We start from the raw sequence: 27257 nt of genomic DNA, 5'->3' as shown, positions 1-27257 counted from the left end.
AGAGAGTACCGTATGGTTGTATGTGATTGTAGATATCTTTGTCAAGAAATTGTAAACAGGATAAAAAAAATCAAAAAAATAGAAATTTTACGAATAGTGCTTCTATCATTGCCACCCATGAAAAAATCTAGCAAGCCGGTGAAGATTTAAATTGTTTATTTGCATATTGGATATCCATGCATTGGCTCTAATACAGGATGGAATTTTCATGAATTAAAAAAGGCTAAGCCCCTTTTTTTGAATATTAAAACTTAAAAAAGGTCTCTGGTTAAAACCGATATTCAACATGACTGTGTGGTCACTCCCGTATATTTACAGTGGTCAGTCATATATGATGTTTGAGCAGGTAAAAGTTCTTGACATAAATTATAAGCAAAAAAAGCATATCATATTTTAGTGGGGAAAAAAAATGCTAGTAAAGATTCTTTAGGATTATATCGTATTATATGCTTATGCTAAAAAACAAAAAAAATAAGAGAATATTGTATATATTGATAGGAGAGAAGAAGGGATAACATGGGAGGGAGGATGATAAGGATGAAAAGGGAGGAGAGATATAGAATTAAACCCACTGATTTTTATCCACCGAATAACAACCATAGAGTGTATTAGTGTATAAGGATTAAGCGCGAGTAGATTGTTGGATTTCTCCCTGCAACTGATCGACCAATTTCAACAGTGCCTCATTCTCCCTTCGCAGCTGCAGATTATCTTGCTGAATAGTCTCCGTCTTTGTCCTCTCGGCATCGAGTTTGCCCTCCAGTTGATCGTTCTCCTCCTCAAGCCACTTGAGCTCCATCTGCTTCTTATTCAACTGGCTCTCGACATCTGCCACACGCTGCTCCAGTTGCTGCGTCGTCTCTGCGGTCGCTGCGTCCAATTGTTGTTTTTGCTGGTGTTCTTTGAGCAGCCTGGACAGATCCTCGATTTCCTTATCTTTCAGGGTTGACAACTCTTCGAATTGCTTCTGCAGCACCCCAATCTCTCTACGATGCTCTTCATCCAACTCTCGTACCCGCAAGGCAACTACAGACTCAACATCTCCCTGAGCAGCCTGTTCCTTCTTCATCGCATCGAGCTCGCTTCCGAGCTCTTCAAGTTTAGAGAGATAACGCTTTTCCATTTCGCTTTGCTTAGCACTGAAATCTTGCTCAAGAGTAGTAATAGCCTGATTCTTGCTTGCAGTGATCATTTCTATTTCTGACGAGTGTGCCTAGATATGGAGGAGTAAATTCGGTGAATATGAAAGCTCTCGAGTCCCTTAGAATATATGATTTACCTCTAACGCTTCCTTATACTTCTGCTCCCAGTTTTCGCTCTCGGTCGGCTTCTCGGCCTCTACCAAGCGTTGTTCCAACTTTCGCATCTCCGCATTCTTCGTCTCCATAGCTTGCTGTGTTCCATCCATCAAAGTCTTGATTTCGTCAGCATGTTTCACCCTCAATCCCTCGAGCTCCTCTTCATAGAGTGCCTGAACGGTTTGAAGCTCGTCCTTGAGCTTCTCGAGCATTCCCTCTGTGCCCGCAAGCTTTTCTTGAAGTGTGTCGCGCTCTGCTGTGATTCTGGCAATTGCATCGGCATCTGTTTTAGGGGCTTCGGTCTGAAGGAGTTTGATTTCTTCCTGAAGGCGTTGAACCTCCTCCTCGAGATCTTTACGAGCTGAATTGAGTGCCGCTTCATGGTTTTCGGTCAACTCCCTACGTACACTCTCGAGCTCGGCAGCGTGCTCCGAGGACAAGGCCTCTATCTGCGAGGCGTGCCTCTCAAGGGCGGTTTGAAGTTCGCTAGCATGCTCAGAACGGAGGGCATCTAGAGCAGCCTGATGCTGAGATGCGAGTTCGGCAAGGGCCTTTTCATGCTGCGCATTGAGTTCAATCAGGGCATTTTCGTGCTCTTCTCTCAACTTAGTCTCCAGCTCCGCCTTTTCTTGCTCGAAGGCATCCCGCACTGCATTTTCAGCCGTGATGGACCTCTCTTGGATCGCTGCTTCGTGGCTCGACTTAAGGTTCTCAATTTCTTCTCGTGCTCTCGTGACTTCGGCCTCGAGCAATCCAGCGTGTTCATTTTTCAGAGTGGCCACCAGCTGCTCATGCTGCTCGGACATATCCTTGAGCTCCTGGGCGTGTTTTTCGGCCAATGCCTTCAAGCCCTCTTCTGCTTCCATCCATTTCTTCTCCGTGCTCTCTAATAATTCTTGCATTTCCTTTTCCTTTTTGCCATCCTCTGCGGCAGCGGATTTGCCTTGCTCGATCAGCAGGTTCAGCTCCTCCTTGTGCGCGGTTTTCAGCTGCTCGATCGCCTGACGACTCTCCTCTTCAAGAGAAGAGCGCACCTCTTCAACCTGCTGCTGTAGCTTCGAGATCTCGGACTGCAAGTTCGAGATCTCTTGCTCTTTCTCTGTTACCTCACCCGCCAGCTCCTCCCGCAACCGCTCGAGGTCTTGTGCGTGCTCTTCAGCAGCCTGCTGTTTCATGTCCTCTAGCTCTTTCTCGAGCATTACTTTAGTTGCCTCGACGTTTGCAAGTTCGCGGGCATGCTCCTTGCGGACCTCCTCTATTTCCTCCCGATGTTTCTCTACGAGCGCACTCAGTTCAGCAAGCTTCTTTTGGTGAAGGGCTTGCTGTTCAAGGAATTTTGACTCTTCCAGTCGTGAAGTTTCCTCGTTTGCAGACTTGTTGGCCACTGCTTCATTCAATTCCGCACGGACGCGCTCCAGCTCGACGGTGTGCTCCTCTCGCATCCGATGAAGTTCCTCCTCGTGCTTCTGTATTAACTCATCCTTTGCGCTTTCGGCATTGGCTAGAGCACGCTCATGCTCTGCACGCAACGCCTCCATCTCCTCACGGTGTTTCTCAATAAGCACATTCTCTTCCTCAGGCTGTGGAGTGGGTTCCTGCTCACGCGCGGTTTCACTGTCGATTTCGGGTCCTCGTTCGTCGCTCTCAGGGGCGGTGGCAGCAGAGAGCTTTTCACGAAGCTGCTCCAGCTCATTGTCACGTTCCTTGAGCAATTCTTCTTTCTCTGCCAAGAGCTTTTGTAATTCAGCCTCTTTCTCCTTGAGAACCTTTACCTCCTCACCAGTTCCATTTGCCACGGCCGGCTTCTTCACTCCAGTGAGGGAGGAGCGTGTTGCTCCAGTTGAAGCAGTGGAAGCCGAGCTGACTTTACGAACCGTAGTGGTGGGTTTACTGGCAGCGGTTGCTGGAGTCTTAGCTGCGGTGGTCGTCGGCTTGGAGACAGTGGTGGACAACCGCTTGGCAGCGGTAGAGGTAGCAGTTGGCCTCGTCACGGTGCTTGTGGCAGCGGAGGGACGCGTAGTCGACGTCGTGCGAGATGAGGTCGTTGGGCTCATGACTCGTTTAGCCGTCGTCCCAGTTGCCGATTTTGTTACTCCTGTCGTAGGCGACTTTGTCCCGACCGTCTTACTGCCTGTCGTTCCAGATGCCCGCGCAGTCCCTGTAGTCGTAGTCCTCGTGGTGGTTGTCCTTACTGCATCGGTGGGGGAAGCTGAGGATACCTTTTTCACCAGGGGTTTAGTTCCTGCGGTAGGGCTAGAAGCGGAAGAATTACTAACAGCTGAGAGTCGTCGAGCAATGGCCGCTACTTTGGATTCTGTCTTCGACGGTTTAGAGGTCGGATTGTCAGTCATTTTATCTTAAATGCTATTTCCTGCGCTATTAATTGAGCTAAGAAAATAAAGGAGAAGTGAGTTGAAATGTTATCAGAACAAATATTAAATGAGAATTTCAAGATGAAAATTCATAGGAATTCTGAAATACGCAGGAAATGGAAGAAGTGAACTAATATTACCTAGAGCAATAATTGATAAAGAGGAATTAGAAGATAGACAAAGCGGACAAAAATGCTTCGTTCCGCTCTAATTCAATGGGTTATCAAAAGAAAAAATAGTAATAAAGAAAATGATGAAAAGCGCGTTTACAGGTGAGCTGCAAAAAAAAAGGGATTTCTCTTCCTATTGTCTTGAAACTGCATCCAATCGTCGATACATTTGCATTATTTTTCCAAGCCACCAATGAGACTGCGCCTTCGAATCTTCGAAATTTTATCGGGGGGGGGTATCAAGGGAGAGCCTCAGTAAGATTGCGATTTCTATAAACAATGGTGAGCATTGTCTATAGAGAGTTAGGAGAGAGACATTATCTTACGTTTTTTTATTCCATTGTATAGGGTGGAGTTCAACGCTATCCTTATCCCAAAGATGTCTGGTAAGGACACCATACGATCTCTTTAAAGCTACTCAATTAACTTCATCTCCTTTTAGGTCCCCTGCCGGCGGTTGGTGGACACAGCCCAAGAACTGGAGAGTTAATACAGCCATTACAGCCATTGGAATGGCTGTAATAATCGCCGGAGTCTGGAAATTTTCAGCGGATCGCGAGGTGAATTTGTTTTTTTTTTTAATGGTTAAATCTGGAGTTTGCCAATCCTCTTTTTATTCGTAATAGTGGAGGCATAATGAACCAAAGCGCTGGATTCCTTCCTCGATGGTAATTCACTTTTCTGCCACAGTCCCTCTGTCATACTACTAACCTTTTTTTACTCATTTTCAATAGTGGGAAAAACAATTCCGTGATGGAGAATTTAAACGCGACTGATTAAATCTCTCCATTTTCTTCTTTTTTTCTCTTCTCCTGTTGCTTTCTTATTTGTGCACAAATAGAGCGAGTTAATACACAAAGAATTTTTATTTTCTCCCAATGTCTAGAAAACTAGGCCTAAATATACGCTATTATTATTTACGAAAGATAGATAACTAAAACACTAAAACATGCACAGCCAACATACACTAAATAGAAAAAGAGAAAAGTGCCTCGATAACGAGTACAGAATAGCGTCTCTCTCGATGGCGGAGAAGCATGCGAGGCCGCCTTACTCCTCGACGGCTTGGGCCTCGGTCCGTACGGCCTCCGTGCTCTCTTTACCGGCCTTTGCTTTTTTCGCCTCGGGCTCCATTCCCAGTGGTTGGCTTTCCTTTGGCATGTCTCCCACTTTTTCTCCGCGAGCATGGGCCATAACCTCCGCCCGTTTCTTTTCAGTCTCACAGAGCAATAGTGCGTCAACGACGCGCACAAACTCCCATCGCTTTCGCTCCTCTCCTAACTCCTGCTTTTCGTTCTCTCTGGGAGCGATGTGCTGGGTGACATAGTGAAGCAGGCGTCGCTCTTCGTCACCCTTGACCCCCTCATTTTTGCCTTCGGCGCCCTCTGCTTGAGTTTGCTGCTCAGAAGCGTCCTCCGACTCCTGTGCGTTGGCGAACATGGACGTAAATGTTTTACGGGCACGCTCGTCCATATACGGGAAGATATCGAGCTTGTGCTTAAGCCCACTCTTGTTGAGAAGGGGCTCGGAGAGGTAGACCTGTGCCATGCTAATGGGTGAGGAAAGAAGTAAGAAGGTCGGTCTCTGTGGCAATGCCCTGCACACTCCAGCTCTTACCATAACCACACGTCGGCAGCATGCTCTGTCATTCCCTTTAAGCTCGCTACACGGGCACGCAGATGCTTCACAACTTGCTCCCGGTCTGCCCCCGCATCTAATCCCCGCAGCACCCACGCCAGAAAATCACCCTTCAGGTCACCTTGCTCCTTTTCCCGGTTTTCTCCCAGAATCGTCTCCACCTGTTGGCCAAGGAATCGCGCCGCCGACTCATCATAGCGGGCAAACCCGTTGTCCCGTAGGAAGGCAGTGCGTTGTTCGACGGTGGTGCGTTCCAGAATCTCGGGCGTAAGGAGGAGATCCTCGTTCTGCCGCTTGCGCTTACGGGTTTCCGGGTCGTCTACCTCCTGGCCCTCCTGCCCGTTCTCCCCTCCGGCCTTCTTCTCTCCCTCACTCTGTCCCTCCGGCTGTCCCTGCTCCGCCACTTTCTGCCAATCGTGGTGGATAAACGCATCGGCGGCCCGCAGCGCCTGGTTGTGGGGCACGCGTGATCCGAGAAGTTTGGCGCAGATAAGCGCGCTGTATAATAGTCGCGATAAGTCCTCGCGGTTGTGCACGCGCGAAGACCCACGCGGGAAGCCAAGCTGCTCGAGCATTGACTCTGGGGTGGAGTGCTGGAGCGCTGAGAGCAGGGTGGAGACCTTGAGGGGCGCCTGGCCTTGCGAGGCAGCACCCATCGGCTTTTTGGTACGTTGGGGCATGATTTCAGAGCAGAGGATTTGGATTGCTCCAAGTAGGGGAAATTTTGAGAGAGAAAAAAAGAGAAAAGAGATTTTACGAGCGAACAGCCGAATCAGTACGGGAACAGCCTTTTTTTTTTTCCTTCCTTCGAGCTCGAATGGGATCGGCAAGTTTTCGAGCGGTCGAATTCTATTCCTCCCCCCCTCCCCTGCCAAAAATTACCGACCTCAATGCACAGCTCCAGCGCAATTTGCCACACTCGAAAATTCAGCGACTCAGAACACTGAAATTTCACAAAAGGGCCTCTCCAATGCTAGGTCCCCGAATAATTTTTTTTCCATGCCGCAGTTTCTGCGCTCTAGACCCCATGCTCAAGGGCCTAAGACCACCACAGACACTTCCGATGTCAAACGTCAAGAGGCTTCGACAAATTAATTATTATTTAGGTTGAATAGAGTCTCAGCAGATTTCACCACTGGGAAGGGGAGATTAGAGAGAATTAATAAAAAAATCGCTTTTAACCCTAAGGAAATAAAAAGTAGAAGCTAAAACATACAAAGTTTATGAATAAATACTTTGAAGGGGGGGGATGTAATGATAAACTAATTATAAAGAGATTACATTAAGAGGATAAATCTTCGAAAAAAAACAAAAAGGTATAGTAATAAAAGTAGTCCATGGAGAATCGATTCGCGTCTTCTCTTAGTTTAGAGCAATAGACGTGAACAAGTTTAATGGCTGGGCTTGTCGGTGGTCTCCGCGGCGGCTTCGGCGGGCAACTCGATTTTGTCTTCGGGGTAAGCCTCAAGCTGCTTGTCCTTCTCAGCCTCAAGATTGTACTCTTCGTGACCAATATTAGTATCCGTAACGCCACGGCACACAAGTAGAGCACCAGGGATAGAGAGAGCAAGCAAGGCCCAGTTGATGGCAAGTTCGTGCATCATCGACAAATTGGGGGCGGCGTTTACGGCCCATGCAGCAGCAGCGCCAGCGGACTGGACACCCTTGTAAAAACCGGCGTAGCGAGAAAGCTTAAGCGGGTCGTTGGTAAGGGCACCCATAAGCCAGTAGCAGTACACTTGGTAGAGAGCGTCGCAAAGACCGTAGAGCAGGTAGCAGATGATAGGGCCAGCAGAACGACCACTATCCATGAAATCAATTCTTGTGTTGTCAGTAAAAGTCTTTCTATCGAATGTTGCTTGCCAAGCAGTTCCACCGGCAAAGATGGCCACAAAGGAAACAATAACAATGGCCAAGCCCAAAAAGGCGCGTGTGCGGCGATTGAAACGATTGGTGTCGAGGAAGAGACCGAAGATGATGGAGCCGACAATCTGGGCCATCCAGTAAAGGGCAGAGTTGAGTGCGCGCGTGCGGACGTTGAAGAAAGTGCCGTTGGTAGAGAATTGATAGGCATAGAACCAGTTCGAGAACCAGAACATTGGGAAAAGGAGCATGAGTTGTTTGTTGGCGACAAGCTTGAAGATTTCGATCGCCTCGTTCTTCCAGTTCGGGTACTTAATCACAACGGCTGGAGATCCATCAGCACGACGCACAAGATTCGGAGGAACAAAGAGCAGTGCACAGCAAGTACCAATGCCCATGAGAATCATAAAGGTGACATAGGTTGAGGATGTCACCGAGCCTCCCCTTTGAGCGTTATAGTTGATGCCGAAAGCCACAAACGAGCCGATCACACCACCCCAGTTGAAGATGGACCAGAACACGGAAATATATCGGCCCTTCGTCTGCTCGGTGGGGTAGGACATCATGAGTGCACCTTGAGCAGCCCAGATACATCCAGCGCAGATACCGAGAATCGCGCCAGCTGCAATATTGAAGCCACTGCTAAAGTGAATCTGATAGCTGTAGAGAGCAGCAATATAGATGACATAGCCCCAGCCGGAGAAGAAGATGGTCAAGCGAGGGCCAACCACGTTGTTAATACCACCAGCCATAAAACCAACAATAGCAAAAAGAGCATTTAACACAGCATTCATGTTGGAGACCACAGCTTTGTTCTCATCAAGCAGACCGCCCGCACCCATACCGTTGATCGCATTAAACAGACCAGGGCAGCAGAAGAAAATGAATCCGAGCAGCGACACCTGGACAATGGGCTGACGGTACCAGCGGAAGATAGCGGACCCTTCGAGGGTTTCACTACAAAAAGCGGGCGCAGATCCCCATCAGCATATTAAAGAGAAAACGGCTTGAGGAAGAGAGGCACTTACGCAATACCCATGGTGAGGATAGTTTAGCTCAAGCTTAAGGCAATAAGAGATAGATGACAACCTTGACTTGGGACTTTCAAGCAGGTGTCAAATGATAAAAAGAAGGATAAAAATAAAGGGAGCAGTGCTCGCAGAAGGTTCAGGTCCAAAAAAAAAAGAACAAGCAGGCCGGAAGTAAAGAGGTGGGATTATTTATAGCTGTAGCATTTCCAAGCACAAAATGTTGAAGGAACACCACTTTCGGGCAAGCGGACTCGACGTATATCCGTATGAAGAAATGAAATACAAAGAAGATTTCAACTCCGGAAAACATAAAAAAAAACGTGAACTCTCTTCACACTGTGCGACCCACTCCACACTTCAGAGTCACATTCCGGCTTCCTTTTCGGTCCGCCCCAATAAGTAGCTCTGCGCGGGCTTCAAGGGAGGGCCGAGATTCAGCGAAATCGGTTCGACTACTCGCTCTCGCACGCCGGTCGGCTAAGCACGGAGCTGTTTTGATTTTAGAAGCGGCCATCTTAATCCCTTCCAAGCGCCAGGCGTTGGCCAGAGCCGAGCAATGCAGCACAGCGGATTTCATTAAGAGGCGATATAGCAAGGGAACGAAAAGTGAGGGCATTAGAGTTCGCCTATTCAACTTAACACATTGGTGAGGCCATGGTAGAAAGGGCTCGGTAATAGTAAGCCTACTCTAAACTGGTCACACGTAGTGCGGAAGTTCCGTGGAACCTACCGCTGGAGGGGAGAGGGGGCCATCCTTCTTTCCAATCATGATAAGGGTAATCTATTCGTGCAGTGGATTTGTTAAGAAAGCCTATGGGAATGCGCCTGGGGGACTTGGAAAGATTCCCCCCTTGCGCAGCCGGCTTAGGATGGGGAGAAGAGGGAAATGTATGTTTGTTTCTCTATTACAATTACTTTACAGAAAGCGTCACGAGCTTTCTATCCCCGAAAATTGATTCAATTGTGCTCTGTGATTATTTTTCGTTCTTATGAACTTCGTCTCGGTGAATCAGAGCCCATTATTCATCCACTGCCCTCTTAGCAATTTGTGCACAATCCCCGCTACCATAGATTTTCGAGCGGGGGAGAAAGGCGGACCTTTTTGTGGGTCTGAGTGGAAAGTCGCATTCTCCTTTTGTAAAATTGAGGCTTTTCTCTAACCTAACCATTTGCGGATGAAAGAGAGGAAAGAAAAAAAAGGTGGTAGAAAAGAACCTCAAGACCGCTCCGAGCCACGGGGCATAGGCGTTAGTAATGGTTCCATTCACAATGACATGAGCAGGCTGATTATTAAAGAGTCGATAAGTGAAGGTTTGAAATCTCTTATCGCCCCAGTGATGGTTTGTAGAACTAGATTAAGCTCCTGGGCCAACTCAATCGGACCCCACCCTGCTAGGGCATAATGTACATTGTATTCAAGAGGTCAAAATTTAATTTTCAACTAACCGGCTTGAAAACGGCCCTCTGTACATGTTAAGCCTACTTTTTGTGAGGTAGACCTCCGTTGAAGTGTGGCACTTCGAACTCCTCCCTCCCCGGCAGGCTTCCTTTCAATTCTAAGAACAAGGAATATTGTTTCCCCCTCTCCCAACTCTCTCAAGCCCAGCTCGAGATCGGTTTACCATTTGCCGCAAGCATGACAGAGGATCGCCCGGCAATAACCATGCTCCACCTGATGCTACCGCCCACCCAATATTCGGTCGGAGAGCTGGGAAAATTGGGGAATCTGGTACTCAACCGGAATTCTTCTATCACCGCCAGTGGCTGTAAACTGTCTCCATTCCTAACTCTCCTCGGCCTCTCCGGCTAAATTATTTCGATTTTGAATTTGGTGTAGAGTTTTTGCCAAGTTACTCATAGAGGGTTGGGTCGTTATCTTGACCCCGTGATGTCGCCAAAAGATTATCTCCCCAATGGACGGATACACCTTGATTATCGAGTCGATGGAACCAAGTGCGCCTCTCCTATGCTCGGAGAAAAGGGAAGGGGCTTTATTTCTTTTTATTACCGGAGTCATGGATGAATAGAATGGGCCACTAATCAGTGTAAGAGCCGTTTGTGTACCCTACTAGACATGGAATGTATTCTTTTGGAAATACCCGATTGCCTGTCTTCAGAACCTCTACCATTTCGCTTCCCCCTTAGTTGTTTTCGGGACGAATGGTCCAAACACTTTAACTTTGATGTTGATATTATATTTCAAGGTATATTGCCAGAAATAGTAGAAAGAATAAGGTCCATTTTACAAAGAAAATAGCAAAAATAGGATTGATAAAACTTATGCTCGCTCAAGAGGAAAGAGGTGGTCGAGACCGGCACTAACCCACACCTTTCGAACTACTGGGGAAGGCGAGGGCCACAAGATTGCCCACCCAGCGCTGCACCAGCATCGCGGCACACCAAATCCCTTGGGCACATCTGTCGCACAAACCGGCGGCGACGGCACACCATCATTTCTCGAGTCACGTTGTTTCTCACACATCGAATCTCACCTTCGCGTTGACAAGGCGCTCCAGCGGCCGTGAATTGGGACGCGGCATTAGGAGAGGCGGGCCTGTTCGGTTTGTTGGGCCGAGCACCCCCTTGAGGATTGGCCGGTTTCTGGGAGTTCGAGGGCCGCTGGGGATTAGCAGGCCTTGGGGGGTTGGTTGGCCTCTGGGGATTGGTAGGTCTTTGAGGATTTTTTCCGCCCTGCGGTCCCTCCGGTTTCTGCGACTTTTCCTGCTCCTGGCTGGGTGTTTCGGCCGCGTCCCCACCCTTCTCCACTCGCCCGTTTCCGCTAACGGTGATGGTCTTGCGTTTGGCGAACAGCTCTTTGCCGGTGTTTCGGTTCCCCATAAACTCGGGGATAGTGGGTCTTCCAGGGAGATTCACCACCAACATCTCCTTGCCCGTGAGCTTACCCCCCTGGCGCCCTTGGATATTCACGTCGGCGCAGTTCATGTAATACTCGCGATTACCAACGGCGTTGACCCATGACCAGGCGAAAATGGCCTAACGAAAAGGGAAGTACAAAAGGTCAAGGCCGAGTTTCTCTCTTTTGGAAATTCAATCTCTACCTTGCCAGAAGGAGCCTCTTCGGGAATCTTGACGTTATATTTGCGCTCTAGGGGACACGTCTCCATCTCGTCCTGAATCACTACAAATGTTTTCGCGTTGTCATAGCTTAGGGCAAACTGACAATGCCCTCCGTTGTGCGGCGCCCCACCCACGATAGACACGGGCACCGTTTGGCCGGCACGGAACGTGTTCTCCGCAGGACCCTCCCCGTATCGCTTACAGGGGAACTGGTTTCCATTCAATGGGGAGGTCAAATCAAAGTCCACCTGGCCTTTACTCTTGTAGAAGGAAGAAAATTTGGAGCGACGTGGGGCGGGAAACTGCATTTCCATGTGCCCGAACGCGGAGGGAGCTGCCGAAAGCAGAAGAGCGGCCAAGAAAAAAGTGGTTTTCGAGATCGTCATCGTAAATAAAGGGTAAGAAGAGCTTAGCCAAAGGAGATATATATGGGATGCAATGAGGATGGGGAAGATAGGTGATGGAATGCGCGCAAAAGCGTGAAAAAAAACCTTGACCGGCAAGGGAAGTGTGGTATGGAAGGGGGGTAAGAGGAGGATTGAAGGGAGGGAACAAGAGACAGCGTGATAAAGAAAAGTATACCAAGCAGCATCTTTATATCCTTTATGCTGGAGACAGCATAAAGATTTCGACCCTCCCGTGCCCTCCGGCGATTGGTCAGGCACCAATATACTGAATCGGGTGAATTTGAGAGCAGACCACAGACCAACTTCCACAAAAGCGTGTGATGCTACCCGGTAAAGCTTCGAGAGCGAAAGCGGTCGAGTGGTTTTGAAATATTATGCTTTAAGCATCCAGTGTAAGAGGTTCTTCAAGGATAGTGCTGTGACGCCCTCCAATTGTGATGATTTATCTTGTGTCCCTTTAGTCCTTTAGTATAAGCCTTAGAGATCATTTACGCCCGGTCTTTTATTCAGTCACAGAACACTTCTCCTCCCGCATTTTCTCACCGCTCCGAGAAAATTTCCCCTCGGCACCACTTAGGGGGGATGGAAATTGCTGAAGATCTACCTTAATTTTCGGCTCCTCTCGCTTTTCAATTTTACCTACTTTCCCATGAAATTCCACGGTAGGCTCCCCACCCCCAAGTCATAAACGCGTTCGGATGGTAACCTGATAAATTGGTTGAACACAACCCACGGCCTAGGTCATTCTTAAAAGAAGCAGAGAGGATCTATACAACAAGCCAAGCAATCCAGCACGCTTTGCAGAGAGATCGGGACACATAATTTCTCTCATCATAAGCGGCCGAAAAGAGGGGGAGGCGGAGGGCTCTGCGCTTCCTGTTTGCAGACGGGGCATAGAAAATAAGCATCAAAGAGAAAAATAAATGGAAACACAAGGATGGACTTTTAAAAATGACACGGGCACATACTAAGTGTATTGGATAATAGCAAACAAGCGTCTGCAGGTATGGTTGGGTCAACACTCCAACGAGTAAATAAACAAAAAAGAAATCCTTGAACAAATGTCCGCGAGGATGCAAGTATATGGCATAGAGGAAAATAGATATATCGTTCTTTTGGATGCTATATGGGGAGGGGGGCAAATCATGCTGGATATATGGAGCAAGACTTTTTAACAAAAATTTTTTCCCTTTCCTTTTTTCTTGTCTCTCTCTCTCTCTCACGCACTCTCTTTCTCTCCTTAGCCTTCACTCCTCTTGGCCATCCGTGCTGACCTAAAAGGGAACACCGAGAAATTTATTCATACACCTCAAAAGGGCCCGTCAATCCCGACGCGACCGCAGCTGCCCACCCCTGACCCGACGCTAACCCCATATGGTGCACGTACACAGCTAATCTATAAGTTCCGCTAAGCCTAACGCTGAGGTCAGGAAACGAGAAATACACGCCTATTCGATTGTACCCATCGCGATGCTTGACGGCGTTTGCGACCAGATTCCCCGCCAGTAGGTTCTGATAGATGCCTTCGATGGGGACCTGCTCGTAGCGATGGACTCCGTCGCCCGTGTATAGGTGCACATAAGCGACCAGTACGGCACTGGTGGATTCGGGAATACTGGATTGGGAGAGGGGAAGTGAGTCAATGATAGAGGCCTCCTGGGAAAAGGGGGGGAGGACAGAATAAAGAAAAGCAAAAGTGACTTATTACTCGGAATAGGTCTGGGTATACTCATCGTATTGGAAGCATTGCACAATGAGCGGGGGGGTCAGGCGCTTAGTCCTTGCGGCCGAGTCATTGCTATGAATGGCATACCCATGAGTTGGCTGCTGGGCAAACACAATGGAGTAGCTAGTATGGATGGGGGGGGGGAGTTAATTGGCAAGGGATCCCGAACACAATCCAACGGTGGAATTGTACCTCGTCATACCCCAATGAAGTTGGCTACTGAACCCGAGAAAGGCCAAAGAATAGGAACCAAGAGAATAAAAAAGACGAGGGCGTAGCAGAAGGAGGCAGGCGCACGCTCAACGAGTGGGAGACGGAAAGAAGAGCTAAAGCGTTGTAGCGTCCGTCAAGGCCAACCCCCGCTTTAAAGTTATGCGAGGATAGCTATGTTCCCTGATGCGATGCTTGGATAATATGAGTAACAAGCATAGGCTTTAGAGTTAGAGACTCGGTATCATGCTTTTCCCCTGCCCTGTGACAACATCAAATCCCAGGGAAGAAAATCCCGGGAACTGTTCAATTGGAAGCAGCGGCAATGGAGAGAGAAAAAAACTAGTTTTAGAGCTGTCCCGGAGCTAAAATAGACTAATTTGCTACTAAGTTCTTTCGATCGAGAGTAGCCAAGGCCTTGGAGACTGTATTTGGGAACCCGGAGGTATATGTATATATATCCCTCAGCGGAATGCGTGGACCGTGCGCAAAGTTTAACCTTTTGGGAGGAAAACTCTTTTCGACTAGCCTCATTCTGACCCCCTCCTCTCTCGGCCTCCTCCCCTCCTCCTTCCCCAAAAAAAACCAAAGACGAACTAGATGCCGAAGGCTCCTTCTTTTTCTGCTTCCTATCTTTTTTTCTTTCGTTAACTTTTCTCGCGCGGCAATGCAGCGCCTTTGGCGGATTTCCGCTGCAAGATGCTGAAGTGAGGTGGCTTTTTTTATGTAAGGCGTATTATTCTAGTGTCAACCAGAGTTCTTAAACAGGGAGGGGTGGGAGAGTCCTGCTCTAAATTAGATTATGTTTATTTACGTAAATGTATATACAACAAGGTCGAAGCGAAGTTGAGTAGACCAGATAATACAAAATGATTTGAAAAGCGTCTCAATCTCATCCTCTCAGCCTCCCGCGCCACAGTCCGACTAGTTTTTGAGGGAACGGCGGCGCGAGGCTGGGGGAATGGCGGAAGCCTTTGGCGAGGACATAAGCGGAAGGCGGCGTCTTGGCAGCTCGACCACTAGACAAGGAGAGGGGCGCAGAGGTTAACAACGGGAGGGGGGCAGGTGGAAAAGAAAACAACACCAGGTACATACCAATGCGCTTTCGCTTCAGATTCTCGCTGCACCCGGCCTCGCAGTGCCACGGCCCTTCTGCGGCCACAACGGGATCCGCAATCCCGCCCGGATAGCACTGCTGGTGGTACGCCTTAGGGCACCCCTCGCATCTGACCAGCACATTTCCGCGGGTGGACTCGCGTTTCTGGCAAACGCAGCAGAAGAGCTGCAAAACTGGCCGGTCCCGGTCGGTAACGGCTTCATGCAAAAAGGAGGTCAAATCCAGGCGCGGCAGTTTGCATACGAAGCCGTAGCCTTTATAATCACACCCGTGCTTGTTGCAGAGAGTTCGCTTGCCCCATGGCCCGGGGCGCCAGTTCACTCCCTCCGTCGTGCCGCAATATCTGCACCAATCGATGCGGGCGCGAGTAAGCTGGTTAGAAGGCAGAAAAGTCAAATGTCATGAGTTGTTTTAGTGGGGAGCGCGATGCAGCTTATAGGGTTCTCACCTGCTGGTAAATAGTAGGACTCTGCGTTGGCCGTGGAGGTACCTGATCCAATGTGTTAATGGATGTGGCTTCGTCAGCCTCTTCCTCCTCCGCTTCCTCCACTTCCGCCCCGCTCTCCTTCTCACCTTCCTCTTCCTCCTCCTCCTCCTCTTCTTCTTCTTCTTCTTCCGACTCTAGATCAGAGGACGCTTGAACATCTTGTCTTCCTACAAAGGCGGCTTCATCTTCAAGAGCCGCCGTTTCTTCTTCAGGTTGCTTCGTGAAAATCTCCGCATTCTTTCCGTCCGATTCCTCCTCCGGTCCTTCCGCGCCATACTCATCAAACCCGCTGTCAATTCCAAATTCGCAATCGAAATCCACACCAAATGACAATCTTCTCCGCTTCGATAGGTGGTACACTCCCTCGTCTGTGTCGTCCAACTCGCGTATCTTGGAGGCCTCTATTGTCGTAAAACCACCCGCGTCCTCTCTCTCCTCATTTAGTTTCTCCTGTTCTCCATCGTCCGCCTGCGACCATTCTTCCACTCCAAAAATGGATGTCTCCAATGACTCACTTGGGCTCGGCAGAGGGTTGGACATCTCGTATGTCTCCACAAAAGCCCCATTATCCGAGTCCACCGCGACGGGTGGCAAGTCCAAATGAAGTGGCAACGTTTCAATGGAGGGCTCCGTGGCCGGCGGAGTGGAGAAGAAGACGTCATTTAGCAGCGAATGTTCGGGCTGCTGTGCGGGAACGCAGTCAAACGATATTGTGCTGTTGGAGAGAGTGTGGTGAATGGGGGGCGAGGGGAGAGGCAGCTGGCTTGGGGGATATGGGGGGTGGGAGGTCAGGTGCGTTGCGGCGTGCTGACCTCGGCTCAAGCCATTTCGGTGGAGTTGGGCGGGGCTGTAGATGAGGGGCCGAGAGTAGTGACCCGGGATATGGGGAGGGTAGTAGGAGCCGGGGTGAAGCTCGGTCGGTAGAGTGTATCTGATGTGAGGGACATTGGCCATGGTGTGTATTCCTGTTTCAAAACCGTCCTCGAGGATTGTCGTTTTTTTGCCAAGAACCAACACTGGGAGCAGAATCTCGATACTATGCCCGGGCCAGAGCACAATGGGGGCAGCAGAGTAAGCAAGAGGAAACGAGAGACGAAAAAGAAAAAAGGAACAAAATAGAGGAAGCGAAAAATAAGGAAAAAAGGGAATATATATCACAATGGAGTAGCCACACTGTATTCAGTGGCCGAGGTTAGAACGACGAGCACAGAAATTGTGTTTGTGTATCTCCGATGAGTAAAAGTGGTAAGGAAAGGCGACCTAGGAACTGGGGCCGGAGGAGGCGGGGAGGTTAAAATAGGGAAGGAGGGGGGAGGAAAACACACGAGTGGTACGATGGTCAATTCAAATCCTTTGCCGTGATCCAGTCATTTCCACACTCAATTGAACCCTAATGCATCGATCTTTTTTCAATCGCTTTGAGCCGGAGCTTAAGGCGGAACACAAAGTTCATTTCTTGTGTTCATTTCATGATGAACCTACAATAAGCGCATCTTCTGTTATCTCGCCCGCGTCTATTTTGGAGACGAGAACCCTTCTGAATTAGCACATCCCCCTTCCTTCTTCCTCCCCCCCCCCTTTCCCCCTCCCCACTTTCTTCCCTTCTTTCTCCAGGTCGAGTGTCTAGGGAGGAAGAGCAGAGACGACCCAGCTGGCTTGGTATGGCTTCCAATGTGGTGGGCGGGGAACGGCTTAGAGGAATAAGCTGTGGCAACATTGGGGTAATCGATGCCCCTCTGATATTACGTGTTTATTGATGAATGTAAAGACATAAGCTCTACACACTTATAGAAGACTATACATTCTTAGTTTCGAACACTAATTTGACATCCTACCCCACTCCGCCCTTCTGGAAAAAAAAAATTAGAGCCAATTTCTGTTCTAAAAAAAACAAGGTCTCTGGCCTCGGTTGGCCATTGTAAAAGAGGCTCAATGGAAACATAAGGGTTCGTTAGATGCCAATCCAGAGTGCTCACGTTTTCCCGATCTTTAAGAAGCTACATGGGTTGGGCGAGGGGGGGGGGGGGGGGAAGGGCGGGCAGAAGTAATCTCCATCGGTAAAAGCCCGGCTCGGTCATAAGCGTATATTTTCGAACCTTGGTTGTGTCCTCTCCATAACTCTATAGCTTATTCCCTAATAGAAGCGGGCTCCATTCGACTCAGGTTGTCGGTCAAGGATAGGAAGAGGTGTTTGAATGCCTTAGGGAACAGCATGCATGTATCTTGTCCTTATTCATACCAGGAAGGAGAGAGTCGGCGAGGCTCAACCAGACTATACCATTTGCATAGCGAGTAGAAATCAACAATAGAAGAGGCACACCGGCCTCTTTGTCCGACATGGTCACCGTTGTGTGAAATCAAAATCGAATAGCAACTATGCATGTGTAATTTTTGGTTTCTCCCGAAGGTTGAACAGGACTAAAGTTTGACAATAAACGTGGAAAAAACTATAAGATACCACCTCCAAGATGGTACATCCACGTGGTCTAGGAATACATGTACTTTTCTTTGTAAGCCGACCCCTCTATGGCACCATTTTCCTCTATGGGAGAGCGGGTATCAGCTAAAAATACACTGAAGGGGTTTGTAGGTGGTTTTCTTGCTGGGTTGCTTTGCTCCCAAGGAAGGGGGGGGGGGGGCGGGAGGAGAGAAGACCGGAATGGAGAAGCCACGCCAGAGTCCCACCTAATTAACGCTGGGTTTGAGTGGAATAGGGTGGCTCCTCTGCTCAATTAGAGGAGTTCGTTTTGAAGGCATCGCCTTTTTTATTGGTACACATGTTCTCGAGACTGATATAATTTTGGCCAAATGCTTGAATTTAGGCTTTAAGCGACTTTACCACTAACCTCTTGTTTTGATATTGTAAAATCATTTGAAAACATGGATGATGCCGTCATCATCGTAGGCTGTTGATTGGTTATTTCTTGCTCATGGGGAGATCATAGGCTCATTTATCATTCCGACACCGATTAGGAATTCCTAGTATGGATACTCGGATTGAGGGTTGATAGCCTAAATTATAATCCGGGGTTGGAGCTGTCCTCAGCGCTTATGGATGGTTGAGTATTCCACAGCGCTAGACCCATCTGGCTGAACAAAAGGTATAGTTTAACCTCCAGCCCCCGTAGTGTCATGGAAAGTGGTCTAGCCAAAAGGCCTTGCGTATCTATGGGTTCAAGGGGACCCTATCTGCCCCACCAAGTTGAGTTGATTTCTTTGCTTCTTGGTCTAACTCCAATCCGCATTAAGGACGCGAACACTACTACTGTAGTGTACTAGTATCATGGCCTTACTAGGATGGACCGCCAAGCAGAGAGCAATATGGAAAGTTAAAGGGAAGAGAGGGAGGGGGGAACAAGCAAAGCAAACTTAATTGAGCCCCTATCGATATTCGATGTCTTCTTTTTCAAATAACATATGAAGAAACCTGGCTTTGTAATCTAAAATTGCAATATAATTTTAGATTACAAAGCCAGGTTACATTCATCCACCCAGCCCTCACCAGCAGCATGTAGTATAAAAGAGGTTCAGATATGTAGGAAGAAACCCTATTGTTAAGCCCAGTAGTGGAACAATAATGGTTTAAGAGGTCCCCGACTAGGCTTTTCATATGCAAATCCTATGCTCTTCTCCACACCTGTGACTTGACGAAACATGGCTAGGTGGGGAGAATCTCTTTCGATCTTAACTTTTTGATCTAAAAATTGGAGAGGAAAGGAGGATAAAGCGCAATCATCCGGGGGGTATCACGATCTGGTTAACGTGGCTTTTTATGCTCATTTTGTGCGTTTAGTCAAGGGATAGGATTTGCAAAAGGAGGGAGGAAGGAGGGGGGACAATAGGTAATCCATGCATGAGCACTATCATTGTAGAATACTCACCAATTCCTTTGGCACGGGTCTTCAAAGGTGATCTCGGTGTTGGCAAAACGACTTGCACCGTTAAGGGGTTCCGGCCAAAGAAGTGGGCTGTCCAAGGCAAAAAGGCCCTCGCCTCCCCCCTGGTCACTTGACAATGTTGACCAAAACACAAGCTGAGAGGCCGATCACTTGCCCGCTGCTTTCTTCATTTTCAACGCAGACTTCTTGACGCCATCCGGCATAAACTCAACCTCTGTTTGATCCACGAGGATAGATGCATACCCCACATCGATTGGCCAAGCCTTGCTCGAACGATCTTGATTCCTTAGAGAGGGAGAGAGAGTTCTGATGCGTCATTTGGCTAATTATGGTTTACCAATGCAAGCAGGCCTGCCCTCTCTCTTTCTGCAAGCAAACCGTTCATGCCCCAACATGAACATTCGTCTATTGTTCCACAGTTAGCCATACATAGATTGAACTCTCACTTCATTTCCAATATTCCAAAATTCCTATATTTCTTCGGATGTCTCCACACTTGCTAATTAAGGGATTGGCTTCTAACAAAACGAAGTTTAATATATGATGTATTATGGTATATCGAAAAGAGTTACAAAGTCCCGATGATGAAAATCCCACTATCATTAACAGTACAGAGGAGGAGAAGGAGGAGGAGGAAGAGGGGATAAAGAGGGAGGGTAAAGGAAAACAATAGGGTAACATCACACTAGAAGAACAAGAAATCAAACCATCAAAAATGAGGAGAAATGTAAAGCAGATCTGGGCCGGTCCAACAATAATATATACAAAGGAAATGGACATACGTTTAGAGATTATGGGATGGGGCGGGAAAGGGGGAAAAGGGGCGAGGGGGGGGGGGGGCGATGGAAGAGAGGGCCGTAGAATGTAATAGAATAGAAAACAACATATATGATAGAGTATATATGGAATATGCAAAAGCAAAAAGAAGTATCAAGGGGCATGATCTTCAAACCAACAACAATTCAAGAATATCGAGATTGCCGAACCAAAGGCTAGAAATTAAGCCCGAAAATCAAAAAACTACAATGGCCCTAATTTTGAGAGGTGGGGGGCTTTGGCGGAAGAGGCATGTGTGGAAGTGGAGGCCAAGGATCACGGCTCACGTTGAATCGATGGTTTATTGTTCGCAACATGGTGAAGAAGGGGGCGAGAGAGCAAGCTTCAGGTACAGGAGATCAGAGATCAGTGGTGGAGACAACAGTGAGGAGAAAAGGGCCTTTAGCCGTCTTTGAAGAGAAGAGAAGGGTGGATATTAAAAGGGTTTCTTTGGGTTTCGCCTCTTTTTATATCCTTTCGCCAACCCTTCGAAGTAAAGGAGTGGGTCACGAGCATAATTTTTTTTCCCTCGTGTGGATGTGTGAGAAGTAATAATGAGGTAAGGAAACAGAGGGAGCGCGAGCGTGAAAACTCTAACATTATCCTGCGAAAGAGACGCATCCAAGGTCATCAGAAAGCCAAAATTATCTACCCGGAGTCCTAACGAGGGTGGTTTGGCCAACATAAAAAAATGGCGAGTACTAAAAGCATTTGGCACGCGACTTCCTCGAACGAGGTTCATTCCTCAGGTACTTACGATATGCAAAGTTAAGTGAAAATTGGGGGAGGGTGGGGTCGGGCGAGGCTAGGGAGAGCTTCTCACCCCCCCTTCCCTCTCCCAAAAATATTAGGGTCGAAACATTGCTTAACCCGGCTTCCTGCTTTTTATCTTATCCATCTTTTGTTATTATTTTCTTTTTTGTATTGAATCCTATATTCGTGTTGGCCTATGAAAGTGCCTAGTGGAAAAATTTCCACTGTGGGAAATATATGCCAAATCTTGCGTGCAAGTCAAAAGCCAAAGGGGGAGGGAGAAGGGGTGAGGTTGGGCGAGTAAAGATATCTGCAATGACAAAACACAATCATGGCTATCCTAGACGTGATGCTTTTAATTTTTTTTTTGCTTTCTGCTTGACGGCAAGTCGCCTGATAGTGCGGAATGAACGGGTGGGCTGGTGAGGAGAAATGGTGCCAACCATGCAAAGCATTATTAATATTATCAGTATTAAGGAGGAAGGGAGGGAGGGGGGGCACGTTATTATGCCCACTTCCCGTGCATCGAAAACAAACATAGTCTGTCTTGACGGATGACAGGATAGGCGAGCGCGCATCCTTCAATGAAATGGACTCGGGTGGGATTATGTCAGGATTATGTTTGGACCCCAGAAACAGGTTTATGACAAGACGTTGGATTTTTTGTTCTTCTGGACAAGGAACAGAATATTGGGATAGAACACAGCCGAATATTTTCGGTTTAGCGGCAAACCTTCGCAGCTTCGGCGATTTTTTTTTGGGGTTGGGATGTGTTGTCATGTGTTAGGTTAGTTTGCCCTAACCCAAAAAATACGACGCATAATCTTCCAACCTTGGCATTGCAGGAGAAAAGCCAGAAAAAGCAAAAATCATGAGGGAGGTTGACTTCTGGCAACGACCTTCGGTCTTCGGAATTTGCGGTTATCTTATTCCATGCAGCCTTTTTTTTGTTTTTCATGTCTTAGCAAGCAGGTGGAAATATCTAGATACTTGTTCATCCTCCAGTTTCCCTTCAAGTCATACCGCGGGTTCCTACAAAGTTTGGGTCCAATCCACGAAAGTTTCCTTCCATGGAGCTTGCATTACTCTCGATATCCAGCCGGTCTCAACAACCTAATTACACCCACCACAGCCGCCCGGCTACTTCTTCCCTGTTTAAGTCAGGAAAGGTGAAAGATGTCAGTGAGGCATACAAGCCATGCACAGATGGCGGTATGTTAATCGCCTCCTGGGGCACGTGGAATGAACCAAGTAGGTTGATCAAGATGTAAAGCTCGTTTACGCGGCGATGGAAACGGCTGACGTCTATCAAAGCCAGACGCGATGGCGAGAAGGATGAGTTATTACCAAAGTCCTTTTCTAAGCATCCAATTCGCCGATGCAGTTGGCGGTGGAATGTGTCAGGAGAACCTTTTGCCTATGATTTCATTTTTTGTTCCGTCAGTATAAACAGCTTTCTAGAAAAAATTAAATAAGCAACGGGAGAGGCAATAATACCGAGATCGTGCAGACAGATTTTGGCCACGAGTTCACGGAGGAGAGCCAATGTAATATCCGAGAAAGCCTACGCTCTAGAAGGGGAAATGAGATACATACATTCGGCCTCTAGGCTATATTTGAATTTGCCTTCTTGCTCCCTGGTGCAGCCTCACCAGAATTGGCCACGAGCTCTTAAAACCTTGGATTGCATCTCTTTAAAGCCACAGCAGGGGGTGAATTCCCAACAGAGTCAAATGAATTGACGATTGAGGCAATGAATAGCACATATATGTTCATATCGGATAAAGAGAATGGTTTGTCTTGGGAGACGGGGAGGTTTTTGAAGCCCCGTCTGTCAGCTCGCGTCCGAAATGGCATGAGTGGCTTGTGCTTAAGGCAAGATCCTTTAACAACAAAAATCCCGGATAAACGACTCCTAAGCCCTCACGACGAGAATGCGGATAGCAGGCGTGGTGCGATCGCTTCTTCCCCGTACCGCCAAACCTCCCTCTCACCTCTACTCGTTTAGACACTATTCAACGCCGTCTACACAAAAGTTACAACGGCAGCAAGAGTTTCAACGATTGCATGTGGACCCATATCCTCGTTTCTCTTCCCATGGGCGACCCAGTTTTCTGTCTGTTCAGGAGGTGTTTCGGCGGTGGAATGAGATAGCTAGTGGGGAAAAGATGCAGGAGGCCGTTACTATTGCCGGTAAGTCCGTCACATTTACCTTCAATGAGAAATTCTCATTATGAATTTTTGTAATTTCCGATGTCAATGGGTCGCAGGGAGAATAAGCTCAATACGAGAATCAAGTTCAAAACTTATCTTTTATGACATTGTGCAAGATGGGCATGTGATACAAGTGGTAGCATCGCGGCGCAGTTTTGTTGGAACGGACGAGCAATGGCAAACGGCCATAAAGGCACTGAACCGAAGCGACATTGTTTCTGTGACCGGTTTTCCCGGAAAGACCAAGACCGGCCAGATGAGTGTGTTTGTGACGGATCGCTTGGAGCTCTTGGCGCCATGCTATCACGACATCCCGACGCGATCCTTGTTGAAAGAGCCGGTAAGTTCTAGCGGTCTGCTGCTCGTATATTTCCCCCATCCCATTGGGCGGTTTTTTATCTCCAGAGCCTAATCATGGGGGGAATTGTATCCAAAGGATAAAAGGTTTCGCAATCGCCATATCGACCTCCTGGTGAACCCTAAGAGCGTTCATAATCTCCGCACTCGGGCCCAAGCCATCCGGTTCGTCCGAAGCTACCTCGATCAACTGGATTTCCTCGAGGTCGAGACCCCGGTTCTTTCGCCGCAGTCGGGGGGCGCAAATGCTCGTCCGTTCAGCACCTACGCGAATGCACTCGACATGTCCATGCAGATGCGTATCGCGCCCGAGCTCTATTTGAAGCAGCTAGTTATTGGTGGAATAGATAAGGTCTACGAGCTGGGAAAGCAGTTTCGAAACGAGGGAATTGACGCCGATCACAATCCCGAGTTCACGACTTGTGAGCTCTATATGGCGTATGCCAGCCTTGAAGACTTGATCCAAATGACTGAAGACATGGTGTCGAAAATGGTGCTGTCGATCACAGGGGGTCTCAAAGTAGGCGGGTTGGATTTTACCCCACCGTACCGTAGGATAGACGTGGTGGAGGCGTTGGAGCGGAAGCTTGGAGACAAGTTGCCGGAGCTGGAGCGGGAGGGTAAGCTTTCTCAAGATGAAGCCTTAAGAAAACAGGGGTAGCTTATTTGAGGTTGCAAATGGTGTCATTATAGAGGCTGTCGACCCTCTCCTCAACATTTGCCACCGACTACACATCCATGTCCCCGAACCCCACACGATACCCCGCCTTCTTGACAAACTGATATCTCATCTCATTGAACCGGAGTGTACTCAGCCAACCTTCTTGTGCCATCATCCAGTGGTCATGAGTCCGCTGGCCAAATCGGCCTTGATCAATGGGGTAAGCTGACCGGCTCGGTTTATGAGCTGATTTTGTTGTTTTTAGTTTGTTTATTCGATTTATTAATTGCATCCTGTGGTGGATATGAATTGTTTATGCTAGCGGGAACTCTCGGCTCGATTTGAACTCTTTGTTGGCGGCAAGGAGATTGTCAATGCGTACGAAGAACTGAACGATCCGGACGAACAGCGGAGGAGATTTGCAAAGCAGCTCAAAGAACGAGAGCAAGGCGACTCTGAGGCGCCACTGCCTGATCAGCTGTTTTGCAATGCGTTGGAGTATGGGCTGCCTCCGACCGGTGGATGGGGGATGGGGATGGATAGAATGATTGCGATGTTGGCGGGCGAGACCCACGTTAGGGAGGTGCTGGCATTTCCAACCATGAAGCCGTTGCCATCAGAAGAGTAGACTTTCCCTATAGAGGGCATTCCCGGCCAAGAGATGCAGGATGAAGCCTAAATTTTATTTCCTTTTTTTATTTTTTTTTATTTTTTTAAGAGAAAGTATATAAATCTAATAAACAAAAGGCACAAAAAGAAGAAAAAAAAAGAGGGGGGGAAAGAGGATTAAAATAATTATGGAGGGCAGTTCAAAACGCGCTTACTCCTTCTTGTTTTTCTTTTTGGGGCGCTCCTCCTCCTCGTCTTCGTCCTCCTCGTCGCCTTCTTCCTCGTCGTCCTCAGGAGTGTCCAAGAAGTACCGCACCGCATTTGCGTAGACGTCGTCGCGGAACATATCGGCAATCTCGACATCCTCGTTGCCGACGAACCAGTCGAAGAAGCTGGCCTCGTCCTCGTCACCGGGGTGCTCGCCCTCGGCCTTGACAAGCTCTTTGCCTTTCTTCCACTCAACCTTGCACGCGGTGGCCTTTCTCTCGGCTTCCTCGCCCTCACCCTCAGTTTGGATCTCCTTTGTCAGAGTCTTGTTGGTGAAGTAGGGGTTCTCATCGAAAGTGAAGACAAGCTTGTAGTTGTCGGGGTTTTCTGCGTCGCGGACGACCTCGATGTCTGTTAAGAATTCAAGGGCCTTTTGGTCCTCGTCATTGGCAAGGCTGGAGGTGATGGGGTGCTTTCGCAACACCTGGACCCAGAATTTGGGGATCTTGGCGACAATGCCGCGTCGTTTCTGGAAAATGGGGGCGGTCAGCTTCACCTGCTGCTGCACGAGCTCGCGGTCGACCGCCTCGATCTCCTTCTCAACCTGCTCAAGCTGGGTGAGCGATTGCTCCAAAGCGCTATCGTCGATGGTGGCTGCCTTCTCTTTGCCCTTAGACATGGTGGAACTGGCCGACGGTTGATCAACTAATCTTTTCGCGAGTGAATCAGTGGTGTCGAGCTACAAGCGTAGTAGTCTACCTCCCCCTAAGAAAAAAAGTAGGCGAAGAAATAGGAAAATGAAAAAAAAAGAAAAATACGATCGTAAATAAAAATGCAAGTCACAGGTAAACAAGCGGCTTGGGAGGAGGGGGAGACTTCCGGGGCGAATTAGGTTAGGTTAGCCCTTTAATATGTACCGTAAAAAAAGGTTTTATGGTTTGGGTAAAAAAGGTACAAGATGCGGGCACATGCTCCCCAACCAATTGCTCCCGATCAATTTTTTTTTGTTCCCACCCCCATATAGCCGGTTAGCTGCTTATCTTCCGTTCTTTTCCCTATTTTCTTGTTCCCACCACCAATCCATGGCTAAACAACGCGTCTGATTGTTGTGTTTTCTCTGACTCTTCTAAGCAACCCATCCTCGCTTTTATTTCTCTTCTTCATTTTTTGAATCCCGTACTTTTGCATCCTTTCCCCCCTCCCTTATCGACATGGCGGACCACTATTTTCCTTCGGACCTGGGCGAGTTTTCCGAGAACGACGCCACATCCCTTCCCCTCACCCTCGCCTATGCCCCCGCACCCGCCCCGACACAGCCCCTCTACGTCGAGTTGAGCGAATTCCTGTGTTGGCCCGACCTGCCCTCCCTGCCGCCCTCTCTGTTCAATGTGCATGACGCTGCGAAGCCCCCCACCGTCGAGGATCACTGGTGCATTGATCCGGATTATCGCGCGCTCCTGGAGGATTTCGAGGGCGGCCAGCTTCCGTTACAGGTGCCAACGTGTGTGCCACTGCGGCATGCGGGGTCTATGGTGGGCGGGGGGCTGCCCCAGGAGGTGGCCATCCCGAACCTAATGGGCATGGTCGGAAGAGATGGCGGAGATATGGAATTGCCGCCACCATTGGTGGTCATGGGCGAAAATGAGGGGAAGAGCTGCAAATCATCACCGCAATCCCCTCTGCTGACCCCGCTGGATCCTCTGTCCCCCACTGCGTCTCGGCCTCCCTTGGAGAAGAAGGAGTCGGGCACCAAGAAAAAGTCGCAGAAACCCAAGAGGCCCAAATCGGACGCGCCCGCCTCCACAGCGACCGCGAAAAAGGCGTGCACCCGCCCCCCCCGTGCCCTCGAATGCCACAACTGCCACGTCACCAAGACGCCTCTGTGGCGCCGCACCCACGACCGCAAGCATCCGCTGTGCAATGCATGCGGCCTGTACTATAAGCAGTATCAGAAGCACCGGCCACTGCAATTTTCCCAGCGGGTTGGGGCGCAGTATCGCAGTGGCAAGTCGACCGCAAGCCAGTCGGCCGAGTTCGTGACCGAGGCCCTCCCCGTGAAGCACGAGAGCTCGGACCCGTCATTAAAGCAGGACACCTCAGAGTATGAGAAGAAGCGGCGGCGGAGTGGTGGGAAATTGCCGCACGCGAAGAAGGCCAAGCTGGACGCAAGGGGAGGCGAGAGCACAGAGGTGAAGAAGGTGCCGGAGGCCACGGAGTATGGGAAGGGTGGAGACGTGGACATGGTGCTGTGGGATGGGGTGGAGTTTGGCGGCGAGGAGGTTGGCCCTCAAGAGCTGGACGACTGGTTGAAGCTGGTTGGTGAGCACTGACGCATCGGCGAGGG

General features: G+C 48.8%; 12 protein-coding genes across 12 annotated transcripts; 5 read left to right on the top strand and 7 right to left on the bottom strand.

The window, feature by feature from the left end:
* Positions 1–622: 622 nt before the first annotated feature.
* Positions 623–3649, bottom strand: VTP21DRAFT_9126 (uncharacterized protein; the record flags this gene model as incomplete). The annotated part of the gene is made up of 2 exons (XM_069400049.1): positions 623–1213; positions 1280–3649. The coding sequence occupies 2 exons, from the start codon at positions 3647–3649 to the stop codon at positions 623–625; spliced, it is 2961 nt and encodes a 986-aa protein (XP_069254014.1).
* A 470-nt stretch (positions 3650–4119) lies between these two features.
* VTP21DRAFT_9125 (uncharacterized protein) lies at positions 4120–4616 on the top strand (the record flags this gene model as incomplete). Its single annotated transcript, XM_069400048.1, has 5 exons — positions 4120–4122; positions 4189–4226; positions 4283–4400; positions 4467–4508; positions 4575–4616. 5 exons carry the CDS (start codon positions 4120–4122, stop codon positions 4614–4616), a joined length of 243 nt encoding a protein of 80 aa, XP_069254013.1.
* Positions 4617–4890: 274 nt separating this feature from the next.
* VTP21DRAFT_9124 (uncharacterized protein) lies at positions 4891–6158 on the bottom strand (the record flags this gene model as incomplete). Its single annotated transcript, XM_069400047.1, has 2 exons — positions 4891–5389; positions 5458–6158. 2 exons carry the CDS (start codon positions 6156–6158, stop codon positions 4891–4893), a joined length of 1200 nt encoding a protein of 399 aa, XP_069254012.1.
* Positions 6159–6505: 347 nt separating this feature from the next.
* On the top strand, positions 6506–6849 carry VTP21DRAFT_9123 (uncharacterized protein; the record flags this gene model as incomplete). Its single annotated transcript, XM_069400046.1, has 3 exons — positions 6506–6543; positions 6594–6676; positions 6755–6849. The coding sequence occupies 3 exons, from the start codon at positions 6506–6508 to the stop codon at positions 6847–6849; spliced, it is 216 nt and encodes a 71-aa protein (XP_069254011.1).
* A 20-nt stretch (positions 6850–6869) lies between these two features.
* On the bottom strand, positions 6870–8380 carry VTP21DRAFT_9122 (uncharacterized protein; the record flags this gene model as incomplete). Its single annotated transcript, XM_069400045.1, has 2 exons — positions 6870–8298; positions 8370–8380. The coding sequence occupies 2 exons, from the start codon at positions 8378–8380 to the stop codon at positions 6870–6872; spliced, it is 1440 nt and encodes a 479-aa protein (XP_069254010.1).
* A 323-nt stretch (positions 8381–8703) lies between these two features.
* Positions 8704–11836, bottom strand: VTP21DRAFT_9121 (uncharacterized protein; the record flags this gene model as incomplete). Its single annotated transcript, XM_069400044.1, has 6 exons — positions 8704–8998; positions 9074–9153; positions 9995–10080; positions 10161–10336; positions 10714–11366; positions 11432–11836. The coding sequence occupies 6 exons, from the start codon at positions 11834–11836 to the stop codon at positions 8704–8706; spliced, it is 1695 nt and encodes a 564-aa protein (XP_069254009.1).
* A 1317-nt stretch (positions 11837–13153) lies between these two features.
* VTP21DRAFT_9120 (uncharacterized protein) lies at positions 13154–13783 on the bottom strand (the record flags this gene model as incomplete). Its single annotated transcript, XM_069400043.1, has 3 exons — positions 13154–13472; positions 13566–13706; positions 13776–13783. 3 exons carry the CDS (start codon positions 13781–13783, stop codon positions 13154–13156), a joined length of 468 nt encoding a protein of 155 aa, XP_069254008.1.
* A 934-nt stretch (positions 13784–14717) lies between these two features.
* VTP21DRAFT_9119 (uncharacterized protein) lies at positions 14718–16351 on the bottom strand (the record flags this gene model as incomplete). Its single annotated transcript, XM_069400041.1, has 3 exons — positions 14718–14812; positions 14889–15282; positions 15359–16351. The coding sequence occupies 3 exons, from the start codon at positions 16349–16351 to the stop codon at positions 14718–14720; spliced, it is 1482 nt and encodes a 493-aa protein (XP_069254007.1).
* A 5584-nt stretch (positions 16352–21935) lies between these two features.
* Positions 21936–22204, top strand: VTP21DRAFT_9118 (uncharacterized protein; the record flags this gene model as incomplete). Its single annotated transcript, XM_069400040.1, has 2 exons — positions 21936–22077; positions 22131–22204. 2 exons carry the CDS (start codon positions 21936–21938, stop codon positions 22202–22204), a joined length of 216 nt encoding a protein of 71 aa, XP_069254006.1.
* Positions 22205–22799: 595 nt separating this feature from the next.
* Positions 22800–24725, top strand: VTP21DRAFT_9117 (uncharacterized protein; the record flags this gene model as incomplete). The annotated part of the gene is made up of 5 exons (XM_069400039.1): positions 22800–23058; positions 23136–23419; positions 23516–24056; positions 24130–24317; positions 24420–24725. The coding sequence occupies 5 exons, from the start codon at positions 22800–22802 to the stop codon at positions 24723–24725; spliced, it is 1578 nt and encodes a 525-aa protein (XP_069254005.1).
* A 192-nt stretch (positions 24726–24917) lies between these two features.
* VTP21DRAFT_9116 (uncharacterized protein) lies at positions 24918–25592 on the bottom strand (the record flags this gene model as incomplete). The annotated part of the gene is made up of 1 exon (XM_069400038.1): positions 24918–25592. The coding sequence occupies one exon, from the start codon at positions 25590–25592 to the stop codon at positions 24918–24920; it is 675 nt and encodes a 224-aa protein (XP_069254004.1).
* Positions 25593–26124: 532 nt separating this feature from the next.
* On the top strand, positions 26125–27243 carry VTP21DRAFT_9115 (uncharacterized protein; the record flags this gene model as incomplete). The annotated part of the gene is made up of 1 exon (XM_069400037.1): positions 26125–27243. The coding sequence occupies one exon, from the start codon at positions 26125–26127 to the stop codon at positions 27241–27243; it is 1119 nt and encodes a 372-aa protein (XP_069254003.1).
* Positions 27244–27257: the final 14 nt, after the last annotated feature.

This window comes from Calcarisporiella thermophila (genome assembly GCF_041956535.1).
Source record: "Calcarisporiella thermophila strain CBS 279.70 unplaced genomic scaffold VTP21scaffold_5, whole genome shotgun sequence".
NCBI classification, from domain to species: Eukaryota; Fungi; Calcarisporiellomycota; class Calcarisporiellomycetes; order Calcarisporiellales; family Calcarisporiellaceae; genus Calcarisporiella; species Calcarisporiella thermophila.
The sequence above is the reverse complement of the archived record's forward strand: the minus strand, read 5'-3'. Positions and strand labels throughout refer to the sequence as shown.